The sequence below is a fragment of the Arvicola amphibius genome, chromosome X, assembly GCF_903992535.2.
Source record: "Arvicola amphibius chromosome X, mArvAmp1.2, whole genome shotgun sequence".
NCBI classification, from domain to species: domain Eukaryota; kingdom Metazoa; phylum Chordata; class Mammalia; order Rodentia; family Cricetidae; genus Arvicola; species Arvicola amphibius.
In genome coordinates this window covers 3,242,197-3,263,717 of record NC_052065.1, presented here as the reverse complement: position 1 = coordinate 3,263,717, position 21,521 = coordinate 3,242,197, and the positions used below count along the sequence as shown (strand labels likewise).

The 21,521-nt window shown below is 41.6% G+C and overlaps 1 protein-coding gene across 1 annotated transcript in view; it reads left to right on the top strand.

The window, feature by feature from the left end:
* Positions 1-1,158: 1,158 nt before the first annotated feature.
* The window catches only part of Phex (phosphate regulating endopeptidase homolog X-linked), a 200,839-nt gene continuing 180,476 nt past the window's right edge, over positions 1,159-21,521 (top strand). The window contains exons 1-3 of the mRNA XM_038317022.1: positions 1,159-1,276; positions 7,069-7,137; positions 13,947-14,108. Of these exons, the coding sequence (XP_038172950.1) occupies positions 1,159-1,276; positions 7,069-7,137; positions 13,947-14,108 (349 nt within the window). The remainder of the gene's footprint in view (positions 1,277-7,068; positions 7,138-13,946; positions 14,109-21,521) is intronic.

The window sequence follows — 21,521 nt, the reverse complement described above, 5'->3', positions numbered from 1 at the left end:
CGATCTCTGTATCATTAAGTGATAAAATTCAAATCATTTCAATAGGATTGAAATGTCCACCGCCCTTCCCCATGTAGAAAACAGCTTTTCATAATTTGAATTTGATCACGATCAAAGACTGTGATTAACCAATCTTTCTAGTGGAACCAAGTAAGTCTGAATTCATTCTGGGGAAGCTGCTGAAAGAAACACTTTATGGAAACACAAAAACATCGTAAACAGTGGCTGCCTGGGAGGAACTAGAGAACAAAATACATGGATACCGTGTGCTCATCAAAACACATGGGGAAAATCTTTTCCTGTATCTTTTGTGGCTGCTAATGAGCTTGATTCATATACTTACCTGTCATTTTGAACAATTCTGGCACCACAAAGAGTACTGTTCCTTTTCCCAAAAAAAAAAAAAAAAAGAAAATAAATAGAAAGCTCTAGTCCAAACCAAGAGCCTCTGTAGGTTGTCTTAATTGCTACTTTGCACTGCAGTGGACTTTGACTGATTTTTGGCACATGCTATCATACACAGAGTTCCTAAAATAAAATGCTCCAGGATATCCTAGGAACTCTTAGAAGGCTTTAAAAGGGGACTAGCACAGTGAAAGAGTAGCTTTTGAGGACGACAGTTCAGACAAGGAGAATGGCTGGCGTAGCAGAATTATGTGACTAATTGAGATTTTGAAGTGGCTGCAGACTGTCCTTGCCACCTAACTTATCATGGTTAGGGGGAGGTTGAGAATTCAGTTTTGATAAAGACAATTGTGCGCTCCCCTCCCCAAGTGACTATACATTTAAATAGCTAAAACATCTGTGCAGCAACCTAGTAAAACATGTATACTCGGAACGCTTGAGCAGAAAGCCTGCCAAACGACCGCTTGAGAGGGACTTTGCTGAGAGAGAGCACCAAGATAAAGCAACTGCTGTTTGTTTTGTCTAGTCAAGGGAGAGCCAAGGCAACCAATATTTTGAGTTTCTTTTATTTCATTTGTGAAAGATTATTTAAGAAAGGGTGTCGAGGGGAAGTTTCCTGACAGGAATTTTTAAAGCTGTCTATTAGCAGACGAGCAGGAGAGTCTTGGATGTCAACGCCTGACAAACTCTTGAAACTAGCTACCAAACCACGAAAAGTGACTTTCTTTCTGAGTCTTTTCTCCGGCCCTTCTGATGGAAGCAGAAACAGGGAGCACCATGGAGACTGGAAAGGGCACCAATCGAGGCGTTCGAATTGCACTGGCCCTGTTTGTTGGTGGCACCCTGGTCCTGGGCACACTGCTCTTCCTAGGTAAGTAGAACTCCAGAGGCCAGAGGAACTGGGCATCTATGGAGAAATTTTCTAATTCTTTATTTTAGAAACCCTTGTCATAATGCAGGCTGTTTGTGTATGTTAAAAAATAAAGATGCACCCTTAGTTTCAGCCAGCTATGTCAATGAAAAAGGAGGCTTTTTTTTTAAGCACCAAATATAGTCCAGGAGACAAAGTGGATTAGACAGTGGTTTGGAATGACTGGTGGGTTCGATTGCACTGAGTGGGGAACAGCATGTATGACAGTTCACAAATGGAGTGTTTATGAATTCATGGTTAGATACTTGCATTTGTTTTGTGAGGGAAGAGCCACATTAGAATTTCTTTTTGTTTGACTTTTGTTCATGTTCGCTTGAACATGTTACAAAGTACAATTCACAAAAAATAAATCTTTGTTAATCCGGTGATTTTGATAGTTGCAGAATGGTTAACTCCACCTTCCTAATAGAGTTAAAAATGAATGTGAAAGAAAGCAGGGCTTTCCTCTTAAGATTTGAAAGGCATTGAGATTCAATCACTTCACTAACTCCTGTGAGAATGCTGTAGTCAGAGAGAATGTGTAGACAAGAGCATCTTCCCGGGGAGGGAGAAGCACGAAACCTGTTGGAAAGGGACAGGGGATGCTCTAGAGTTTAGGTTTTCCAAATCTCTGGCTATTTTCCTTTGCAAATTCTTTTTCTTATGTAACTCATAGTATTTCATTGGCTTGAAGGTCACCTAGAAAGAAGCCCTATATTTAAGAGCTTCTAGGTGTATTTTGAAATGCAGCAGGCCTGGAAACATTCCTTGGCATCTACAGGATGCGGGAGGCCATTGTTTATTTTGGCAAGAGAAAGCCAGTAATTAACTTTTAAAAGAGCTAGGCTTGTGTGGTTGAGATCCCTGCTAAAACGAGCAAACCACCTGTCCATGTTTTCGATGGCTGAAGATTTCGGAAATTAGATCAGTGTATTGCTTTCTGGTGAAGCTAGACCTCCTACTCCCGGGACTGAATTTGTGGTTCTTAAAAACTATTGTGAGGTTTCTTCAAACTTGGCTTTAGACGATCAACTTTCTGAAATTTTAAACTGGAGGAGAAATTTTATGGGCATGCCAAGGAACTACTCATGATGTGGGAAGTGTTTAAGGGGCTAGGTTTACACATTCTCCAAGTGGTCATCCTGAAGTCTCAATATGGGCTCCTTTTAGGGATGTTTATAGCGTTTTGCAACTTTTTTCAGTTCTCCTTTTATGATCATTGCACTTGGAGACCATAGCATTCCAGAAGATGATCATTTAGAGCAAAATTTTGTTGCTCTTGAGAAAATGAATTTTGACACAAACACCGAAGTTTTTAGGTAAAGTAAACTTTGCTAAATCAAGTATCGCTATTCTGGAGGAGGCCTGGCTAAGAAAGATAACTTTCTAGTATGTCTAGTAACCTGACTCTCACCTTGAATCATCTGGAGTACATCTAATGATGACCGACAATAAACACGACCAGCTAAGGGTGTGACCTTATTTCTTCTTTTGCTGTTCTGCGTGGTCTTCTAACCGGCAACATCAGCATCACTTGAGAGTTTGAGCTCCTCCACCCCCAGCTCTACTGATTCAGTCTGTATTTTCACAAGACACTAGAGGATTCATTTGCATGTGCAAGTCTGGGAAACATTGTTTCAGAGTGCATCTATCTGAGGGTCTACAGTCAGGGATGTTTATTCATTCATTCATCCAGTCATTCACCCATTTATTTATTTGTTTGTTTACTTATTTATTTATAACACGTTCTCACTATGTATCCCTGTCTGGCCTGGAACTTACTATGTAGATCAGGCTGTGACTATCACGACTGACTGTGATATTCCTGCCGCTGCCTCCCGAATGCTGGGATGACGTGACTGTACCACCATGCCTACCTAAGAACCTTTAGATTTTTGCCAACTATTTCACACAATGGTTTCCCCCACATCTTTCTCCACAGTCTGCCCCCAAGAACCCCTACTCTGAATCTTGCTTGCCAAATGCCTGAAAAACCATGTTCTTCATGACAACAGTCTAGTTATGCTCTTCCCTGGAAGGCGCTTCTTTGTTGACATTGCAGTATGCGCTCTGCATGTCCATGTTCAGTCCTATGTCTCCGATGCCTAGCATTCTGCCTCACCTCTCCTTTGGCTTTGTCATCTACAGAAAGAATGGCTGCCAGTGGTCCGAGGTGGTTTCAGAGAACCAGGGGATTTAAAAAGATCAAGTATAGCAATAGACCCACACACCCTTGCAAGTGTTCTCTTCTTTCTTCCTTCTCCTTCCTTCCTGAAATCTGTTTCTCAGATGCAGTGCTCTGCAAGCTTTTCCTGTCAAGACCAGATGAGAGTAAATATTTCTGGCCCCATTGCCATACATTCCTTGTTGCAGGACTCTTTTTCATTGTACCACTAAAGCATCCCTAGACAAAACGGGCACGAATGGGAGCCAGGAAGATAAGTTTTCTCCATATTCAAGCTTGAATTTTCTATACTTTTCATAGATCATAAAATATGATCCTTCATTTTATCCCTCTCCCATCAACAAAGGCCTTTCACAGAAATAGCAAGTGACCTCAGTCTGGTTTGTGGGTTCTAGTCAGTACTTGGGTGGTGATTCTCTCAGCTGTATGGTCTTTCTCAAGCTTTCTGTTCTGTTTTTTGTTTCCGTGTTGGGAGTGGAAATCAGGACATTGTGCATGTGTTGTAAGTACTCTATCACTGAGCCGTGTTACTGGCTTCACTCTTACTCTTGATCTGTGGAGGTCTCCAGCGCATCTTGGGGGGATTCTAAGCTGAGAAGCGAAACTCCTACTTGACTTTTTCAAAAAGCTTCTATTTATCTTTTTTCTTCTTTTTTTATTTTTTTCTTCTTTTTTTAATATTTTTTTCTTATTTAAAAATTTCCATCTCCTTCCCTCCTCCTCCCCCCTCCCTCCGCTCCTCCTCCCCCTTCCCTCCCCTCCTTCTCCCCCTTCCCTCCCCTCCCCTCTACCCATACCTCCCCTCCCTCCCTCTCAAGGCCAAGGAGCCATCAGGGTTCCCCACTCTATGCTAAGACCAGGGTCCTCCCAACTCCCCCCTGGTCCAGGAAGGTGATCGACCAAGCTGAGAAGGCTCCCACAGAGCCCGTCCATGCAGAAGAATCAGAGCCCAGAGCCATTGTCCTTTGCTTCTCAGTCAGCCCCCGCTGTTGGCCACATTCAGAGAGACGGGTTTGGTCGCATGATCCATCAGTCCCATTCCAACTGGAGTTGGTGATCTCCCATTAGTTCTGTCCCACCGTCTCCATGAGTGAACGCACCCCTCTCGTTCCTGACTTTCTCACTCATGTTCTCGCTCCTTCTGCTCCTCATCAGGACCTTGGGAGCTCAGTCCAGTGCTCCAATGTGGGGCTCAGTCACCTTCCCCATCTGTCGCCAGCTGGAGGTTCCCTCACGGTCCTGACTTTCTTTCTCATGTTCTCTCTCCTTCTGCTCCTCATCAGGACCTTGGGAGCTCAGTCCGGTGCTCCAATGTGGGGCTCTGTCATTTTCTTCATCTATCATCAGGTGGAGGTTCTATGGTGATATGTAAGAAATTCATCAGTATGGCTATAGGAACTGGCCTTTTCAGGCTCCCTCTCCTCAGCTGCCCAAGGAACTAACTGGGGGTGTCTCCCTGGAAACCTGGGAACCCCTCTAGGGTCAAGTCTCTTGACAACCCTCAGGTAGCTCCTTAAATTAAGATATATGCTTCCCTGCTCCCATATCCACCCTTCCTATATCCCAAGCACCCCATTCCTCCGAGCTCCCCCCGTTCTCCCCTTCACACTTTTCTCTCCCCATCTTCCCTTGGCCCAGTCTTGCCCAACCCTCAAGTTCCCAATTTTGCCTGGCGATCGTGTCTACTTCCAATATCCAGGAGGATTACTATATCTTTTTTTGGGAGTTCACCTTATTATCTTCTCATTGTTTTATAGTTAAAATATTTTCCATTTCATTCATTTCCGTTTCATTTATTTATTTTCTTATTTGGGCTTGTTGATCCTCATCTGTTTCCAGGACTTTAATCCACATGGACATAATGTTCTCTTTTTGAGGGATACGGTTTCTGTCTGTGTCCCAGCTAATTAAATTCAAAACCTTCCTCATATACACGGTTGGGTAAAAAGAACTGATATTAGCTTGAATTCCTTACAAGCCAGACTGGCTCGAAAGTTGCAGTGGGATTCTTGGTTGTCCTTGAACCCCCTATTTTCCCCACCTCTTTCAGCAAAGTTTTGAGAAAGGATAGCTTTTTAGCCATTTTATAAGATTTTTAAAAATAAAGCTACTAACAAGAACATATTATCTAGAATAATAAAATGATTATTACTTATAGTAAAATTTGTATTTCCTTTATAAAAAATACCACCTGCTCATAAAAGAACTTTTGGCAAATATGTAAAAATTGACGAAAAGGAAGAACTCCCCATAGATCTACCATCGAGGCACATTAGAATGTCCTGTACTGATCTTTATGCCGTCTATATATTTTCACCTAGTTTTTTCCTGCAGGAAAACTCCCACTCCTTTCAGGTTTTAAGGCTTCGTTTGAAAATAAGCCTGGGTGATTGTGTAGGCAGGTTTCTTGAATCTATAATGTAGCACAGATAAAAAGACTGTTTGGAGGGTGGGAGCAGAGAAAAGAACAAAGACAAAGCAGACTCCTCTTAGGATGTGGATTCATAAATAATAAGACACGCCACACTGACAGATGATCTGCAGGGCTGCATCTCGAGCAGAAACATCAACATGCTAAGGTTCCTTGATTGTGCTTCTCAGCCCCCTTGGCCATGTCTTCATGGCCAGATCTTCAGAGATCTCCTGTTTCTGTTCACGGAGCACAGCGATAATGAATGGCTCACAGTTTCTCTGGCTATGGAGAAAAAAACGTGGATTTCGAAAAGGTTTTAGATTTAAGACTCACATTTGCTAATGTCCAGATTCTACCTGGAGTTCAAAACCAGTGCGTTCTTCTATGCTTCTTCAAGAGCACTCATGTCCAGCCTGTGCCTGCTTCCTGCATGGAGTCGAAGACAGCTATGCATGTGGCCCGACACAAAAATCTTAACTTACCTAAAAACATTATAAGATTAAAAACATGTTTTCATTTTGTGACTTCGCGGCATGATTCTTAAGCCTGAACTTTTTTTTTTTTTTTAAAGCCTGAACTTTGTAGAAGAGACTGCCATGTCAAAGGACATGCCTGATAGGTTGTTGCCAGTTGGGAATATTAAACACTGGTGAAAACTGTTTCAATTGTACAGGAGTGTGTGTGTGTGTGTGTGTGTGTGTGTGTGTGTGTCCCCATAATGCAGTCTGCTCAGTTTGTGAGAGGCTCTGGGTTTAGTCTCTGCCAACCAAATCATAAACACATATAATGGCTATGCCTCTCCCTTAGAATTTCTGAACCTGGAGATTTAGAGTAAAGATGTGCACTCTACCAAGCTTCCAGGTGCGGCTGTGGCCCCCGTGACCAGACTCCACATCACAGCTTCAGTTTTACCCCTGCTACCCACTCCTTCCTCATAGGATAGGAGTGGACTTTAGAACAACCATGAGTCCTAACAAGGCTGTTTACATATTCATCAAAGTGTTTCCTTGGTTTCGAGCCAACATGATTTTTGACTACCATGTCAATACTGAGAAGCGTGAACTGATGGCAAATGTCTTGCATATGTGTCCAGATGGGTTTTACTCGATGGTGGTCTGCTACAAGTCACTCATTTATTTTGGTCTGTTTTTGCAGTGAGTCAAGGTCTCCTAAGCTTCCAAGCTAAACAGGAGTACTGCCTGAAGCCAGAGTGCATAGAAGCCGGTAAGTCTGTTTTCCACCCTGTGTCGAGTTATAATTTTGGTACCTTGGGGAGTGGAAGAGAAAACAGGTAGTATTTTTAGTGTTCTGTTTGCTTGAGGTTGACCAAATACAAAATGCAATTTTGAAGGTATTTCAAGTTTACTTTCAAGGTTTGGTGTGAAGTAGTGGAGATTAGGTTTCCTGTTTTCTTTGTACGACATTTCAGCCTTCATGATAAGGGACTCTGGAAAGGGCTTGCAAAGCAGGACATCCTCTCTTAAATCACACAGGGACCATGGGCCTCCCAGGACTCTGCTGGACAGATTCCTCTTTATCTTAAGCAGACTTTGTGGATCTTCTGGGTCAATGGGCATGGCCTGTTTGGTTCTAAGCAGGGACACTGGCAATCTATGCTTCTGCTAGAATCCCCTTGGGTTCATCTGTTCTGCGATGCAAGTTGAACTTCTTAGGTGGTGACAAGACTATGTATCAGTGAGGACACCAAGGCAAAGATTCCTGCTTAAAGCTGTCTTGGTTGTCACACAGTTAGTAAATCCTGCTTGTGTCCCCATAATTCAGTTAGGGCCTAGATTTGAAGAAACCAAATCCCTGCCTCCAGCCCCACCCCAAGTTCTTTAAGGGGGCAGGACCCTAGGGCATTTTCCAAAGAGAAATTCATAGGACAATTAAACATGCAGGCTTTTCCTCTTGACAGGAGGGGAAGAGATTAATGCATGAATTCAACAAATAGTTATTATTCATACCAGGGACTGAGTTAGGTTTTTGTTTATATATGGTTAGGCTTATATCTCAACAAATAGCTACAGAGAGGACAAAAATAAAACCACACACACACATACACACACACACACACTCACACACACACAGATCTGGGAATGTAGCTCAATTTGTAGAGTAGTTGCCTATCATTCATGAAGCTCTGAGTTCACTTCTCAGCACATAAAAATTGGACATGGTGATACATGGCTGCAATCCCAGTATTCTGGACGTAAAGACAGGAAGATCAAGAGTTCATGGCCATCCATAGCTACTTAGTAAGTTGAGGCCAGTGTGCATTACACGAGACCCTGTCTCAAAACAACGCTAAAACAAACCCAATTCAAAATCCATAGAAGGCACACAGCGTACAAACATATGATCAGAAAATGAAAATATCCAAACAGACTCATGTGCTAATAACTGATAGGATGGCCAGATTGAAGGTTCTGGGAGTAGGAGCTTCAAAAAGACCTGAGTCATGAGAAGGGAAATGGGAAGACTGAGACAAGGGCTTTCCTTTGGGCAAAAGGTGCCATAGAGGAATGAGCTTGAAGGATGGCAGCGATTTCTGGGTGAGGAGCACAGTGCAGGCGGAAGGGTTCTGTAGGTGACCTAGGTGCTATGGGTTTGGGACTTTCTTTAGTGTTCCCAAGAGTTTCTTGAGAGTTTTGTGAGAAAACATATGAGCACTTAAGATCATGCCAGCCAGTTGTGCTGGCACGTGCTCCTGCTCCTAGAACTTGGGAGATGAAGCCAGCCAGGATTACCTAGTGAGTTTAAGGAAGCATTGAGATTCATGGAAAGATACTGTCTCAAAGTAGCAACAGCTGTCTTTCTGTAGATAACTTGGCTTTGGGGAGAAATGCAGAAAACAATCAGAAAGGAGGTTGCAGTCAGTAGGCCAGGCGAGAGAGGATGTTGCTTTAATTTGAGGTGGAGATTGCAGAAGATCTAGGAGCTGGGAGGCTTCCCGAAGGCATTGTGGTAGCCATGTGCTTGAGATGTATTGTGGGGAAAGGCAGGATTTAGATGTTAAGCAGTAACATTAATGGAGCTGGGAAAGGCTTCACAAACTGCTGGTTGTGATGGTGCACACCTTTAATCTCAGGACTCAGGAGGTAGAGACAGGTGGTTCACTGTGAGTTCAAGGCCAGCTTGGTCTGTATAGCGAATTCCAGAAGAGCCAGAGCTACACTACATAACAAGACTCTCTCTCTCTCTCTCTCTCTCTCTCTCTCTCTCTCTCTCTCTCTCTCTCTCTCTCTCTCTCCCACACACACACACACACACACACACACACAGGTCAATCTCTATTTTGTGCTCAGTTTGTGCTTCTCATTATTGACATGGTCGTAAAAAAACATGTTGGCTCAAAATCAAGGAACCATGTAAAAAGCCTCGCAAGGACTCATGGTTGTTCTGAGATCAATGCCTCTCCTGTGGGGGAGGAATGGGTTGAATGAGTGAAGCCAGAGCTGTGTTCACGAGGGTCTGGTCACGAGGGCCACAGCAGCACTCTGGGATTGTTATATTAAGTCCATTTTTGGCCCATTCTTGAGTGATCAATATTTCCTTTTCAACCAAACAATGTGCTAAAAGATTCACACCTGCCATTTCTTGAGAACTCCAGGAAGTTGATACCCCTAGGTGAGCAAATGTAGGTTTCTCGAGGCAAACCTTTCAGGGTCACATCATGAGTTAGGGGCAGAGGTAGGCTTCAAGTCCATATCTGGCTCCCCTCATTCCTTCCCTTCGTGCCAAGCCAACTACCTCTGTGCAAGGGCTTTCTGCTGGTTTCTATGACACTAGATTCCCTTGAGGGTCCTGTGACTAGCCAGCCCTTTCAGCTTCTTAGCGTTGCCCCTGGAAAGGTGAGGATCCCCCCCACCCTGCTTTGGAACACTGTGCATTTCCCATGGCCCTTCCTGTTTCTAACTTGAGCAGTTGACCTGGAGTCTTAGGAAGTGGAGAGAGTATTTCATGGAGTGAGGTGAGGGACCAGGCATTGCAGTCGGATGGCAGGTTCTACAGTTCATGTTCCTGGGTACTTTAGCCGTGCTAGAGTTCTTGCAGATGTGAGAAATTAAAAATGTTCGAGCCATAAGTGTTCAGTTTTAGTTTAGACAACTTTAGGGATGGAAGGCCACTTACTTCATGGATTCTGCTGATTACAAATCATAATAACACTGGAGGAAATGGACAGAGTGATGTTTTGTGATGTCACCTTCCGCCACCTAGTGTGTTTTGCCTTGCTGTCCTGTTTTTAACGTTCACAGTAGTAAATAGCTTTCTGATGTTAGAAAAATACTGATTTTTTTTTGTTTCTTTAGTGGAAGCACCAAGGCCTCAGCCCTCTAATGCATTGTGAGCCTCAGTATGCTCAGGGAGCTGTGGAATAGCTGTTGAGTACACGTGGCCTGAGAACTGAAGTCAAGTCTGGTTTTATGCAAGAGCTTGTGTTCGGGTGGGGAAAGGGCGCTTAGGCACAGGTGCCATTGGTGAAAGGCCTGGGCATGGAAATGTCTGACCCACTCTTGCTTTTTTTCTGAGCAAGTGGCAGTTATGAGATGCCTCCTCTCTACAACTTTGCACTTCTTTCTTGTCTTCTTGATTTCTCGTCCTAATTCCTCTTTGGTAATGAAAACAGCAGAAAGACTACTGAGAAACAATGGAGATAGGCTGGTTTGGATTTGGAATACACACAATCTAGATACTTCTAGGTCCCATGATCTGGGTTAACCACAACGTGGTCATCTCAAACTGCAGTCTCATTACCTGTGAAATGGGACTAGATTTTTTTGAACATTCATATGAGTTGTGGAAATCAAAGAAGAGAAAAATTGTAATAGTACCCCTGTATCAAAACCCTCAATCCCTGAAAGCAATGTAACTCCAATTTGTAGCATTAAACCCCATCTCAGTTTCTTTGGCAAAACTGGGCTTATAAGCAAAAGTGGCCAATGTGAAGCCATTTTAGACTTTATTCACTCCATTTATGATAGTATGCATTTATTTTCCTGTAGGAATATTAATACTCTTGTTTCAGTGGTACCAATTCAGCCATTGCTGAGCTGTTCGGTCACCTGTGGCTATATATGGTGTACATTCTTTTGCAAAATTTGAAAATCTGCCAGCTCTGGAAATCTAGTATCAATTTTAGATGACCATTTATAGAATTTTATTTTCAAAATGCTTACATGCATGTGAGTAGTTCCGGAGTTAGCTATCTCTGTGTACACAAACTCAGTTGAGAAAATGCCTCCATCACGTGGCCTATAGGCAAGTCTGCAGGAGCATTTTCTTGATGAATGATTGATGTGGGAGGGTCCGGCCCATTTCGTGGAGTGTTGCCCCTGGGCAGGTTTAAGGAAGGAAGATGAGCAAGAGCCCGAGTAACAAGCTGGGAGGCAGCATTCCTCTGTGGTCTCTGCTTCAGTTCCTGCCTTGTCTTTTTCTCATGATGAACCATGTCACTTAAAGCCAACTAAACCCTTTCTTCCAAAAGTTGCTTTTGAAGTGGTGTTTTACCACAGCAATAGAAACCTAACTAGGACAATTATTTCGCTCTTGCATAGTGTTACTGTCATTCTAACCCAAGCAGCCTCACATGCTAGAGTTTGTGAAAAAAAAGCTTTCTTGCTCAACAAGGGCTTAGCATATAGTTCTGGGCACAGAGGAAATGTTCAATGTGAGTGATTTGATTATTTCATAGAAATATTAATATGCACACCTTTACAAAACGTTTCTTTGAGCGGGATTGAAACCAACACCTCTGAGGGTCCCTGTGGAGGAACGCTTCCACCTGTACCGTATAGACTAGTGGGAGCCCTTCCAACGTTAGCCTCATGGGCAACACTTGAGAGCTTCGCAGCTTGCGCCTTCACAGCTTTTATATATATTTATTAAAACGAGACTCTCAGTTTTCTCCATGGGGCTAGTAGGAAAATGGAGTTTTTGTGTCTTGACAACGATGGTCCCTTGCAATTTGAATTCACAGTTCTGCACAGAAAGGGCAGCCCTGCTTCCTGTGAACAGGGAATGATGGATTGCAAGGCTGAGGGAAGAGTGCTCTCGCTCCATGGGCTCCTTTCCAAATGCAGCTTGAGTGATGTAGTCTTTCGCTTTTCTAGCAGGGCTGAGGTCAGAGCTGAGTTTGCAGTTTTCCTCAGTACCTGTGAGAAAACCCGAGGAGATAGAGAAGAGGCATTTAAGAGTTGGGGCCAGGGGGGCTGGGGAAGGAAGCCAGAAAGCAGTGAGCTTATGTGAGTCAAAGTGCGCGTGAGAGCTCCCCGAGGGACTGTAAATATTGTGTGTGACTGAGACTCATGTGATCAATGTCCCTGAGGTGTGACATGGCAGATTCCATCTGTGACTGCACAGACTGACTACAACTACAAGCCAGAAGAAAGATTTTTGTGTGTTCTAGCACTTTTGAATATTAGAGTATTGAGAAAATAGTAGCAAAGCTGTAGAGACAGTGGAATTAGTTCTGAAAAAGAAAAAGAAAAAAGTTAAACCAACTCGAAATTTATCACACTTTCAAATCAAGTTTTTTTTTTACCCCCCTCAAGATAGTGGTTGAAAATGGTGAGAATTCGAAGTCCTATGGAAATTATGCCCTGGGCATGGTGGCTCATACCTGTAGTCCCTAGCAGTGAGGAGGTAGAGGCAGAAGAATGATGGTTAGAAGCCAGCCTTGTTTAACACATCAAGTTCTAGGCCAGCTAGGATTAAATAGTGAGACCCTGTCTAAAAATACAAAAATGAAACAAAATATTAGAGTGTTTGCCTATTCATTGCAATGACTCCAAGCAGTGGTTTTTCCATAAAAAGGGTAGGTAGGGAAGCATCATCTAGCCTCGTTTTTTAAAAATATTTATTTATTTATTATGCATATAATATTCTGTCTGTGTGTATGTCTGCAGTCCAGAAGAGGGCACCAGACCTTATTACAGATGGTTGTGAGCCACCATGTGGTTGCCGGGAATTGAATTTAGGACCTTTGGAAGAGCAGGCAATGCTCTTAACCACTGAGCCATCTCTCCAGCCCCCTAAGCTCAGTTTTTTTAAGCTGGTGGAACTGCCCCCATAACCAAAACATACGTCTCACAATTTATTTCGATTGTACTGGGGTGGGATATTCATTCTTATTTAGCCGAAAACTCATTGGATTTTCATTATTTCAAGTAGAAATGTGTTCTGGCATCAATTAAGGTATGAAAATTGCTCAGAGTGTCATCCTTCCAATGTCATTAAAATATTGGCAGTCTTTTAAAAACCTGGTTGGTGTGCATCTCTGCAGCCAGCAACTGTGTTGCAGCTGGAAGATGGTTTAGAATTGAGTGCTAGGAATACTGGAACCTTCTCTTTTTCTCATTTTGTAGTAATTCCTTAAAGGTCATAGATACAGCCTACTGTAGTGCCTCATACTCATAATCCCAGGACTTGGGAGGCCGAGGCAGGAGAATGGCTATGAGGCTGGCAATCATTTCAAGAAAATGAAATTCCATTGCCAGGGCCTCTTACTTTCCAGGAAGACATCTTCAAAGGATGGTCCCAAGGCTCCATTTGAAGGGATCCAGCAGAGAGGGTGTAGAGCTTCTTAGATGCTCAGCTTAGAAAATCACAAGAAGCCATTCCTACCAGGTCTGTTGACCAAAGAAAGTGACAGAGAGCCCAATGAATCCACTTGAAACTGGGCAAATGGACTTTATTGTTCCAGAGGAAGCGCAGCCAATTTAGTGTGCAGGGGAATATGTTGGATGGAAGAAAGGCCAACAGTTGATCCATTTATATTCTAGTTCTACACCCCAAACACATTAGTGGCAGTCTGACAGAACTGGGACTAGGAATCTCACTCAGCTTTCTCCTGTACACTCTGAAGGCAGTCATTTTCTATGGTGAAGTTCATCCAGAGAGATATTTGAGGAGAAATGTTGAAGTCAGGGTGTGGAAACTGGTTGATACTATTTTTTTTTGTTTCATTTGGAAAAGAACAGTGCACAATATCTAATGCTTGTCATTAATCCTATGATTTTCGTTTTAAACAGCCGCTGCCATCATGAGCAAAGTAAATCTTTCTGTGGATCCTTGTGAAAATTTCTTCCGGTTTGCTTGTGATGGCTGGATAAACAATAACCCAATCCCTGAAGATATGCCAAGCTTTGGAGTTTATCCTTGGCTGAGACACAATGTTGACCTCAAGCTGAAGGGTAAGTTTCTACTAGAGTTTGGTGGTACTCTTTCCAGAGAAATATTTGACAAGAAGAATAGTTCAGTATTTGAATTTGGACTATCCAGTCTTAAACTATACTATATTCATTTCCAAAAATTGTTTCAGTAGAAGATAGAAAGTATTTTGAATTTCAGTTTCCCCAATTTCCTTAAGACAAGCCCATTGTAGGCTGTTAGTTTTTGACTTGATAATGCAGCGGTAAATTCTATTTCAGAAGGTTAACTAGCTCTTGATAGAGTTTAAGAGCACAGAGATAGTTACTGACCAATATGCTGTATCAAGAAACTTCTTTGTCTACTGTGTTAAGGTAAAGCTCCTTTCTTTCTTATTTCCTCCTGGATTTTCATGGCTTCCAGAATGTTCTTCACGCCTCATCGTCTTTTGACATCATTTTTGAGAACTCTGGATGACCCACGGTTGTCATATTGTTCCCGTTATCTTCCAAGTTAGCTTTTAGGCCACTTGCTTTTATCCCGTGACCTCTGGAGCAATGACAAGCTCACACACACATACTCACATGTGCACACACATTTTCATGTGTGCTTGTGTAACCCCTGCCAAAAGTCGGAAACATCTGTTGCTGGACAAGATGGTGTTTGTGTTGAGTCTAATTTTTATGTTAAACTTTTGGAGGAAGTTACTTAAGGAGGAAAGTAGAAAAATTTCAAAACTAGATGAGGTTTCAAAACTAGAGAAGATAAAAGCATATTTTCCCTCTTTTTGATAACTGTAAACTATGTTGTGTAATGTATTCAGTAACACAAAGCATTTTGGGGACCTGAGAAGAATTATATTTCTTTTCCATCTTCAATTTTCTGAAATTTTAAGTGCATGGATATTAAATATGCAGCAATTTGTATATTTTATATAATGTGAAACCACTGGCAAAATAATTAGAAGCCTATTTTAATTGTGAGGAAAATGTATTTTCACAAATAGATCTAAATCACATAAGTTTACATTTTTTATTAGGAGGCTTAAATTTAGTTTTGATTAATTATGAATGAGAGTTTCGAAGAACAACAGAGGTTTCCTCTAACCTGTTTTTATTTAGCTACATTTAAAAACATAGGAAGTTTTCCCTAAGTCTACCTTTAGACACAAGTGCTAATAAAACATACATATATATGTATATATATACATATATATGCATAACTTCTTATGCATACTCGTATCTTAAAAATTAGAAGATGTCATGCATGTGACTAGAACATGTTGTTAATAAATAAGACATGGATAAGATAAGTAGATTCACAGTAGTAGCCTTGCATGCACATCTCTATGTTTTTATCTAACTGTAAACTTGGAATAAATCTCCAGTAATGAACTTGTTGGATTGAAAGTATTTATAATTAAGTATTGACGACTCATATACTCAAATTACCCTTTGGAAGGTTTACTTCTAGGCTTTTATATTTTCTTGTTGCTTGAAATAACTCTTTTCTATCTCCTCTCCCCCTCCCCCGCTTCCTCCCTACCTCCTCCCCGTAGTTGTGTGTGTGTGTGTGTGTGTGTGTGTGTGTGTGTGTGTGTGTGTGTATGCTGTAGAGTCTCAGCAAACTGTGGCTAATGAGCCCTATCTAGCCCACCTTTCTGTTTGTGTGACCACGGTTTTGCTGGAACACAGCCACCTTTACTCAGGCACACAGAGGCACTGACTATCTCTGTGCAGCAGTGGGAAAGTTGAGTAGCTGCTAGAGAAATCATATGATCAGCACAGTCTGAGATATTTACTTCCTGGTATTTATGAATAAAAGGCTGAAAAGTCTTTTTAAAACTAATTTATTTTTTTAATAATTTGCTTATTTTTTATGTGCTTTGGTGTTTTGCCTGCATGTATGTCTGTGTGAAAGTGTTGGATCTTGGAGTTATAGACAGTTGTGAGCTGGCACATGGGTGTGGGGAATTGAACCCAGTTCTGTCTGGAAGACCAGTCAGTGCTCTTAACTGCTGAGCAATCTCTGCAACCCCAAGACCAACAACTTTTGATAACAAAAGCAAGCTTTGTTATATTTATACTAGATTTGATTAGATTTTTCAATAGACTTTTGGTAGCTTCTCTGACACTTTTAGAGAGATAATCATAAAGTTAAGAAAGATTTAGACATTTTCCTCCCTCCCTCCCTGCTTCTCCTTTGTTTAGGATCCTCAGCATGATGTTGACTAAAATCAGTGATACTTGATATACATTTTCTTATTGCTACCGTGAGGAGTAGTGGGTTTAGTTTGTATCACCTGACATGTGTGTATATGTATATTCTTTTTCTGATAGTTAGGCTAGTATTTCTCATTATTCCCTAGTGAACAAAAGGGCCTGCTCCAGGAAACTGACTTTTTCTTGCTGTTTAACAGGACTGTCTTTAACCTTCTTTAGATTTCCTCATGCTGAACTAAGCTCATAACTTTGAAATAAACCTTAGCTCTGTATGTTTCCTTTTTAAGGCATGCTAGACTTCAGTCAGTTAGTACTGCTTCATGTGTTTGTGTCTGTGCTTATAGTTCATATGGTTCTATGGCTTTTTGTGTGTGTGGTAGTTTAGTCTAATTCAGTTACAAAGATGTGCTCGCCTTGTAAAACAAGGAGCAGTGTTCTTGTATATTTCTAAGCTCTGGAAAAGACAATTCAAAGTCCTCCTGTGGCAAGCACTGCCATTGGCAAATGTATAAAGTGATCAGGTGACTTGTGTTCGTCACTGTCAGCCACTCAGAGTGTGAGGTTTCTAAGCCTAGACAGCAGGATTTGCATCCTTTCATTTACCCTCGGTGTCACCTTGGGACAATTACCAACCTTTCTGAGTTCAGGTTTCTCATCTTCAGAATGGTTTCAAGCCCCAGCATAGAGAGGATTTCTTAAGGACTGAAAAAGATGACTGATAGGCTGTCCACTTCCGCTCCTGGCACATAGCAGGCACTCAAGAAATCTTTGTGTTTTGCATTTCTGATTTATTTCAAAGGTAGTCTAAGGGTCACAAAATAATATCTACCAAATGTTTTAAGTTTTGTGCTGGCCTTATCCGTTATAAATATCATGTGCTTTTGAAAACGTTGAATACTGTCAAGGTCTTTTTCCTCATCTTTGATAAAAAGAATCTCCAAAAATAAAGCCCAATATCACCAGCCAAAAGAATACCATTTTCTTATGGCTGATCGAGAACACAAAGATTCGGCTGTCCAATTTGTGAAATAAAATGGACCTGACAGAGCTAGCTGATGAAAAATTGCCCTCTATTGAAGGCAGCAACCTGGCTTTGTGAATTTTTTCCTTAAATGAAATATATGACTCGGATTTCTACTTAGAAAATAAGTTTATTTCTTGCTGTCGCCAAGAAGCAAGATTGTTTTGTGGAGGAGAAAAGACTGAGTGTGGTGATGTGGTTGCCTAAAATGTCCTTCCTCTCGCCCTTCCCCATCTGTCTTCACGTGACCGTAAAGATAGAATGGCAGGTATCGTTTATGCATGAGCAGACAGATATTGAGCTAAGGAGCACCTCGGAAACATGAGGCGATGAGTGAGCTAGATCACTTGTGTCAGTCAGAAGACAGATGGCTCAAGGTTGGGCCAGATCATCTTTATTGTGGTTTAGCTACCTTGGCCGATATTTTGTGAAGAAACACAGTATATGATTTTCATACACAACCATAGCAGAGCAGCGAGATGAAATTGAGACTACGTGTGCATGTTTGGATAGCGATGATTGCGAGACTGTAATGTAGGTCAGTTATTTATTTGTTAGTACCTATGACCTTTATAATCTTGCCTCTCCCATGAATGATCCTAGCCAAATAATCTTTAGAGCTAATAAAAATTGGAGAGTTTCGGTTCAGCCTCCTGAGAAGGTTCATACGGTTGAAGAGATGGTGGTAAAATGTATCATTTTCCTCAGGCTATCTATTGTGTGGGCTGGCTGGCTTTGTTTCCTTTTTTTCTCTCTTTTCTTGGTGTCTTTGTTTCTTTTTTGTTCTTTTGTACCTTCCTTCCTTTCTTCCTTCCTTTCTTTTTTGAAACAATGTCTTACTCTGTAGCTTATGTTAGATTGAATCTCACTGCGTAGTCCAGGGTGGACTCAGACTTGGCAGTTTTTCGAATAAAAACTCAGCCCTATTATTTTGTATGAGTCTCCTGTATAAATTGGGTATACATGTTCAGAGAAGATTCCAATTGCTTTAGACCTTGTGGGCTCTTTTACATGTGGCCCTATAGGAAGCCACAAACTACCTGGTTATTCATGCCACTGTCCTATATGTACAAAAGGTGCTGCATTGACGACTCATAAAATGTGAAATGAATTAATTTTACTTGAAAAGCTATTTTTGTCTTTTATTTTTTTCATCTTCATGCACTATTTACAGTCTTGGTGTATAGCGTGTTGGAGGAAAACTTTTCTAAAAATTTTAGAATTGTATAAAATATCGAAATTATTTCTTTCTAATGACTGCAGAAAATGTGGTTGTATCTCTAAGATAATCCTTTTCTTTCTGAGCAGGAAAATGACCTAAGGAGGCCATTAGAATGGCTATTGGGTATAAAAGCCGGTTGTTCTATTAATTGTGGCAGTTTCAGGTATGAGCTATTCCCCTGTAGCTGTAACATAGTTCTTCTGCCATTAGTAGTTCACAGAAACACACTGAATATGTTCAACAAGAAGCAGCTCCATTCACTGCATTTATTCTGAAGGGTTTAATTGTGAATCTTGGGAAAATACACAGACTTCGAATAGATTGAACTGTTTAGGACTTTGGTTGTGGAAATACACATACACCGATGCATGCCTGTAATAGAATGAAAGGTAGAACTCGCTTATGGAGAGAATGCCCTGCTTTGTCTGGGAATCTCTCAATCAGGCATGACTGTCTCAGTAGACTTTCTCCAGTCATTTCTGCTCAATGTTGTAACTGGCCAATTTGATGTGGCTACTTTTGTTTGTTCTTTCAATTAGACTAATCCAGTTGTTACTGCTGGATGTTTTCAAGATGCTGGATTTGATGATATTTTACTATCTAGTCCATACATACATATTTGGTTTTTCAAGACCATGTTTCTCTGTGCAACAGTCCTAGCTATGCTGGAACTCATTGCAGACTAGGCTGACCTTGGACTCATTGAGATCTGCCTTCCTCTGCCTCCCAAGTGCTGAGATTAAAGGTATGAGCCACCACTGCCTGGCTTTATTATATCTTCTATTTGCTATTTATTCTTTTCCTTTTTTTCCTGTATACTTAACACACTCATGCGTTCAGAACTGAAAGTATGGCTATTGTGTATGGCTCTTGGTGCGGAAGAGTTGCACTGACTAGTTTGTGTCCTCCAGATTACTGAGCATTCCCTTTTTCCCTGGCATAAGTTGCTTCCAGTTCCAAATAACAGACACTCTAACTCCAACTGACTTAAGAAGAAAATACGCTGGCTCATGTAGCCCAAAAGTGCAGTGATTTTTAGACTTCAGGTAAGAGTCAGTGTAGCAGCTGCATCATGTCATTATAGGAACATTCCCCTTTATATCTGTTCTGAATATTTCATTGTATGAAGATCAAACTTTTCATGAGGATGACTTAAGGGCACACATTAATCTCTGTGCTTCTTTATCTCCTATGCTAACCCATCTCTTGTGGATATTTTAAATAGGAAAGTATAATGTAGCATGAATAATAAAACTCAGAGACAGATATTGGGGTTCAGCCCGAAGACCAGAAAAGCCGAACAGCCAGCCACTGGCCCTTACCTCTACCTCAGTCCGAAAATGATGATCCTGCCTCCAGGAATCTCAAAATGAGACTGTGTCTGAGAGCTGTTTCTACCCATCTTATATTCCTCTCTAGTTCTTGGATTAAGGGCATGCACCACTACCACCTGCTTTCTCTGGCAAGTTAGTGTGCCTACTGGGATTAAGTGTGTGTGTCATTGCTGCCTGGTCTGTAAGGCTGGCCAGTCTGGCTGTTTTACTTTTCTGATCCTCAGGCAAGCTTTATTTCTTAAAATACAAATGAAATGCCACTACAGTATAAAATAATTAAAATATGATCACAAAAATAAACAAAAAATCCGATTGCCATTACGCCAATCTTCCAGCCCAACAGACTTCGAAAGAAGCAGGTCACAGTATATAATGGGGTAGAGAGGTGTTCGGTCAGCATTTGTTGAAAGGAGCAAAGAAAAGTTTCCTTTCGTGTATAGCTGGATGCAGTGGCGGTCATGAGTGACTGAGTAAAGACAAGGAGAGGTTTTTTTTTTCTTCTTCTTCTTCTTCTTTTTCTCTTCCCGGGGCCTTGCACACAGGCCCAGAAGAATCTAGCAAAAACTGGAGTTTGTTCATGCTAGGAGAAGAGAAATTGTCTATCAGTCTTCATTTACTTTCTTGGCCTTTAGGCAGGCATGACAGGGAAGGACATGGACTGTTAGGCAGACCTGGGCCCTTCAAAGATCTCTTTGTAGTGTAATCTTCTGCAAACCACTGCTGAGGAAAATAAGGACTGGCAGTGCGAGAGTCAGGCCTGAGCTCTGAAAGCAACTGAGAACTTGTAAACCACATGACCTCCGGGAAAGCTGCTTCTCCCTGAACCTTAATTACAGATCTGATGATCCCGTTAGTGAATTCAATAAGATGCATGGAAAGGCTTTTGCGTGGGATTAAGTAAATGGAATCTCTGATTATTGGCAGTTGTTTAAAGATTAAAAGAACATTTTTTTTTAAAAAAAAGTTTTTAGTACACAGTCAACACTGAAGAAATAAAAGCAGCTTTCACGATTTCCAAACTTCTACCCTATTGAAATGGAATACTGTGGTCGACAATTTCTTCAAAGTCTCAGCAGGAGGGAACTGATCCTGAGAGAGGCAAGCCTGAGAGCACACATGACAAGTTCAAGTTTGTCTTAGTCTGCTTGCTGTTAGTGTAAGAGTATACCACAGATACGGTAATGTACACACAGTGGAAGTTTAGTTAGTGCCTGTTTCTCCAGGCTGATGGAGCTTGCTATTGGCCTCTGGTGATGGCCTTCATCCTGTATCATAACGTGGCGAGTGGGTAAGCAGGCACATAATACAGAGAAAAAAGGGAATGACACATCCATGCTAGCTAACCCAGTCCCCAATTGACACCAGACTTATGCCAGCAGAGCCCTTGTAGCCTAATCGCCTTTTAAAAGAGGTCCCATGTTGGGATGGGCATGCAGGTTATTGATAAAGTACTTGCCTTACATATTCCAGATCCTCTGGATGATGTTTATTTTTTTCCCTGCAATTTTCTCTTCTCTCTTTTTCTCCCTTCATCACTAGGGGATCCTTAACTCAGTTCCACAGGCCTCCAAGAGGACCACTGACATCATTCAAGGACTTAAATGAGAAAAAGTGAATATATACTTACATTCTTCTCTGCTAGAACACGAAGAGTTTGT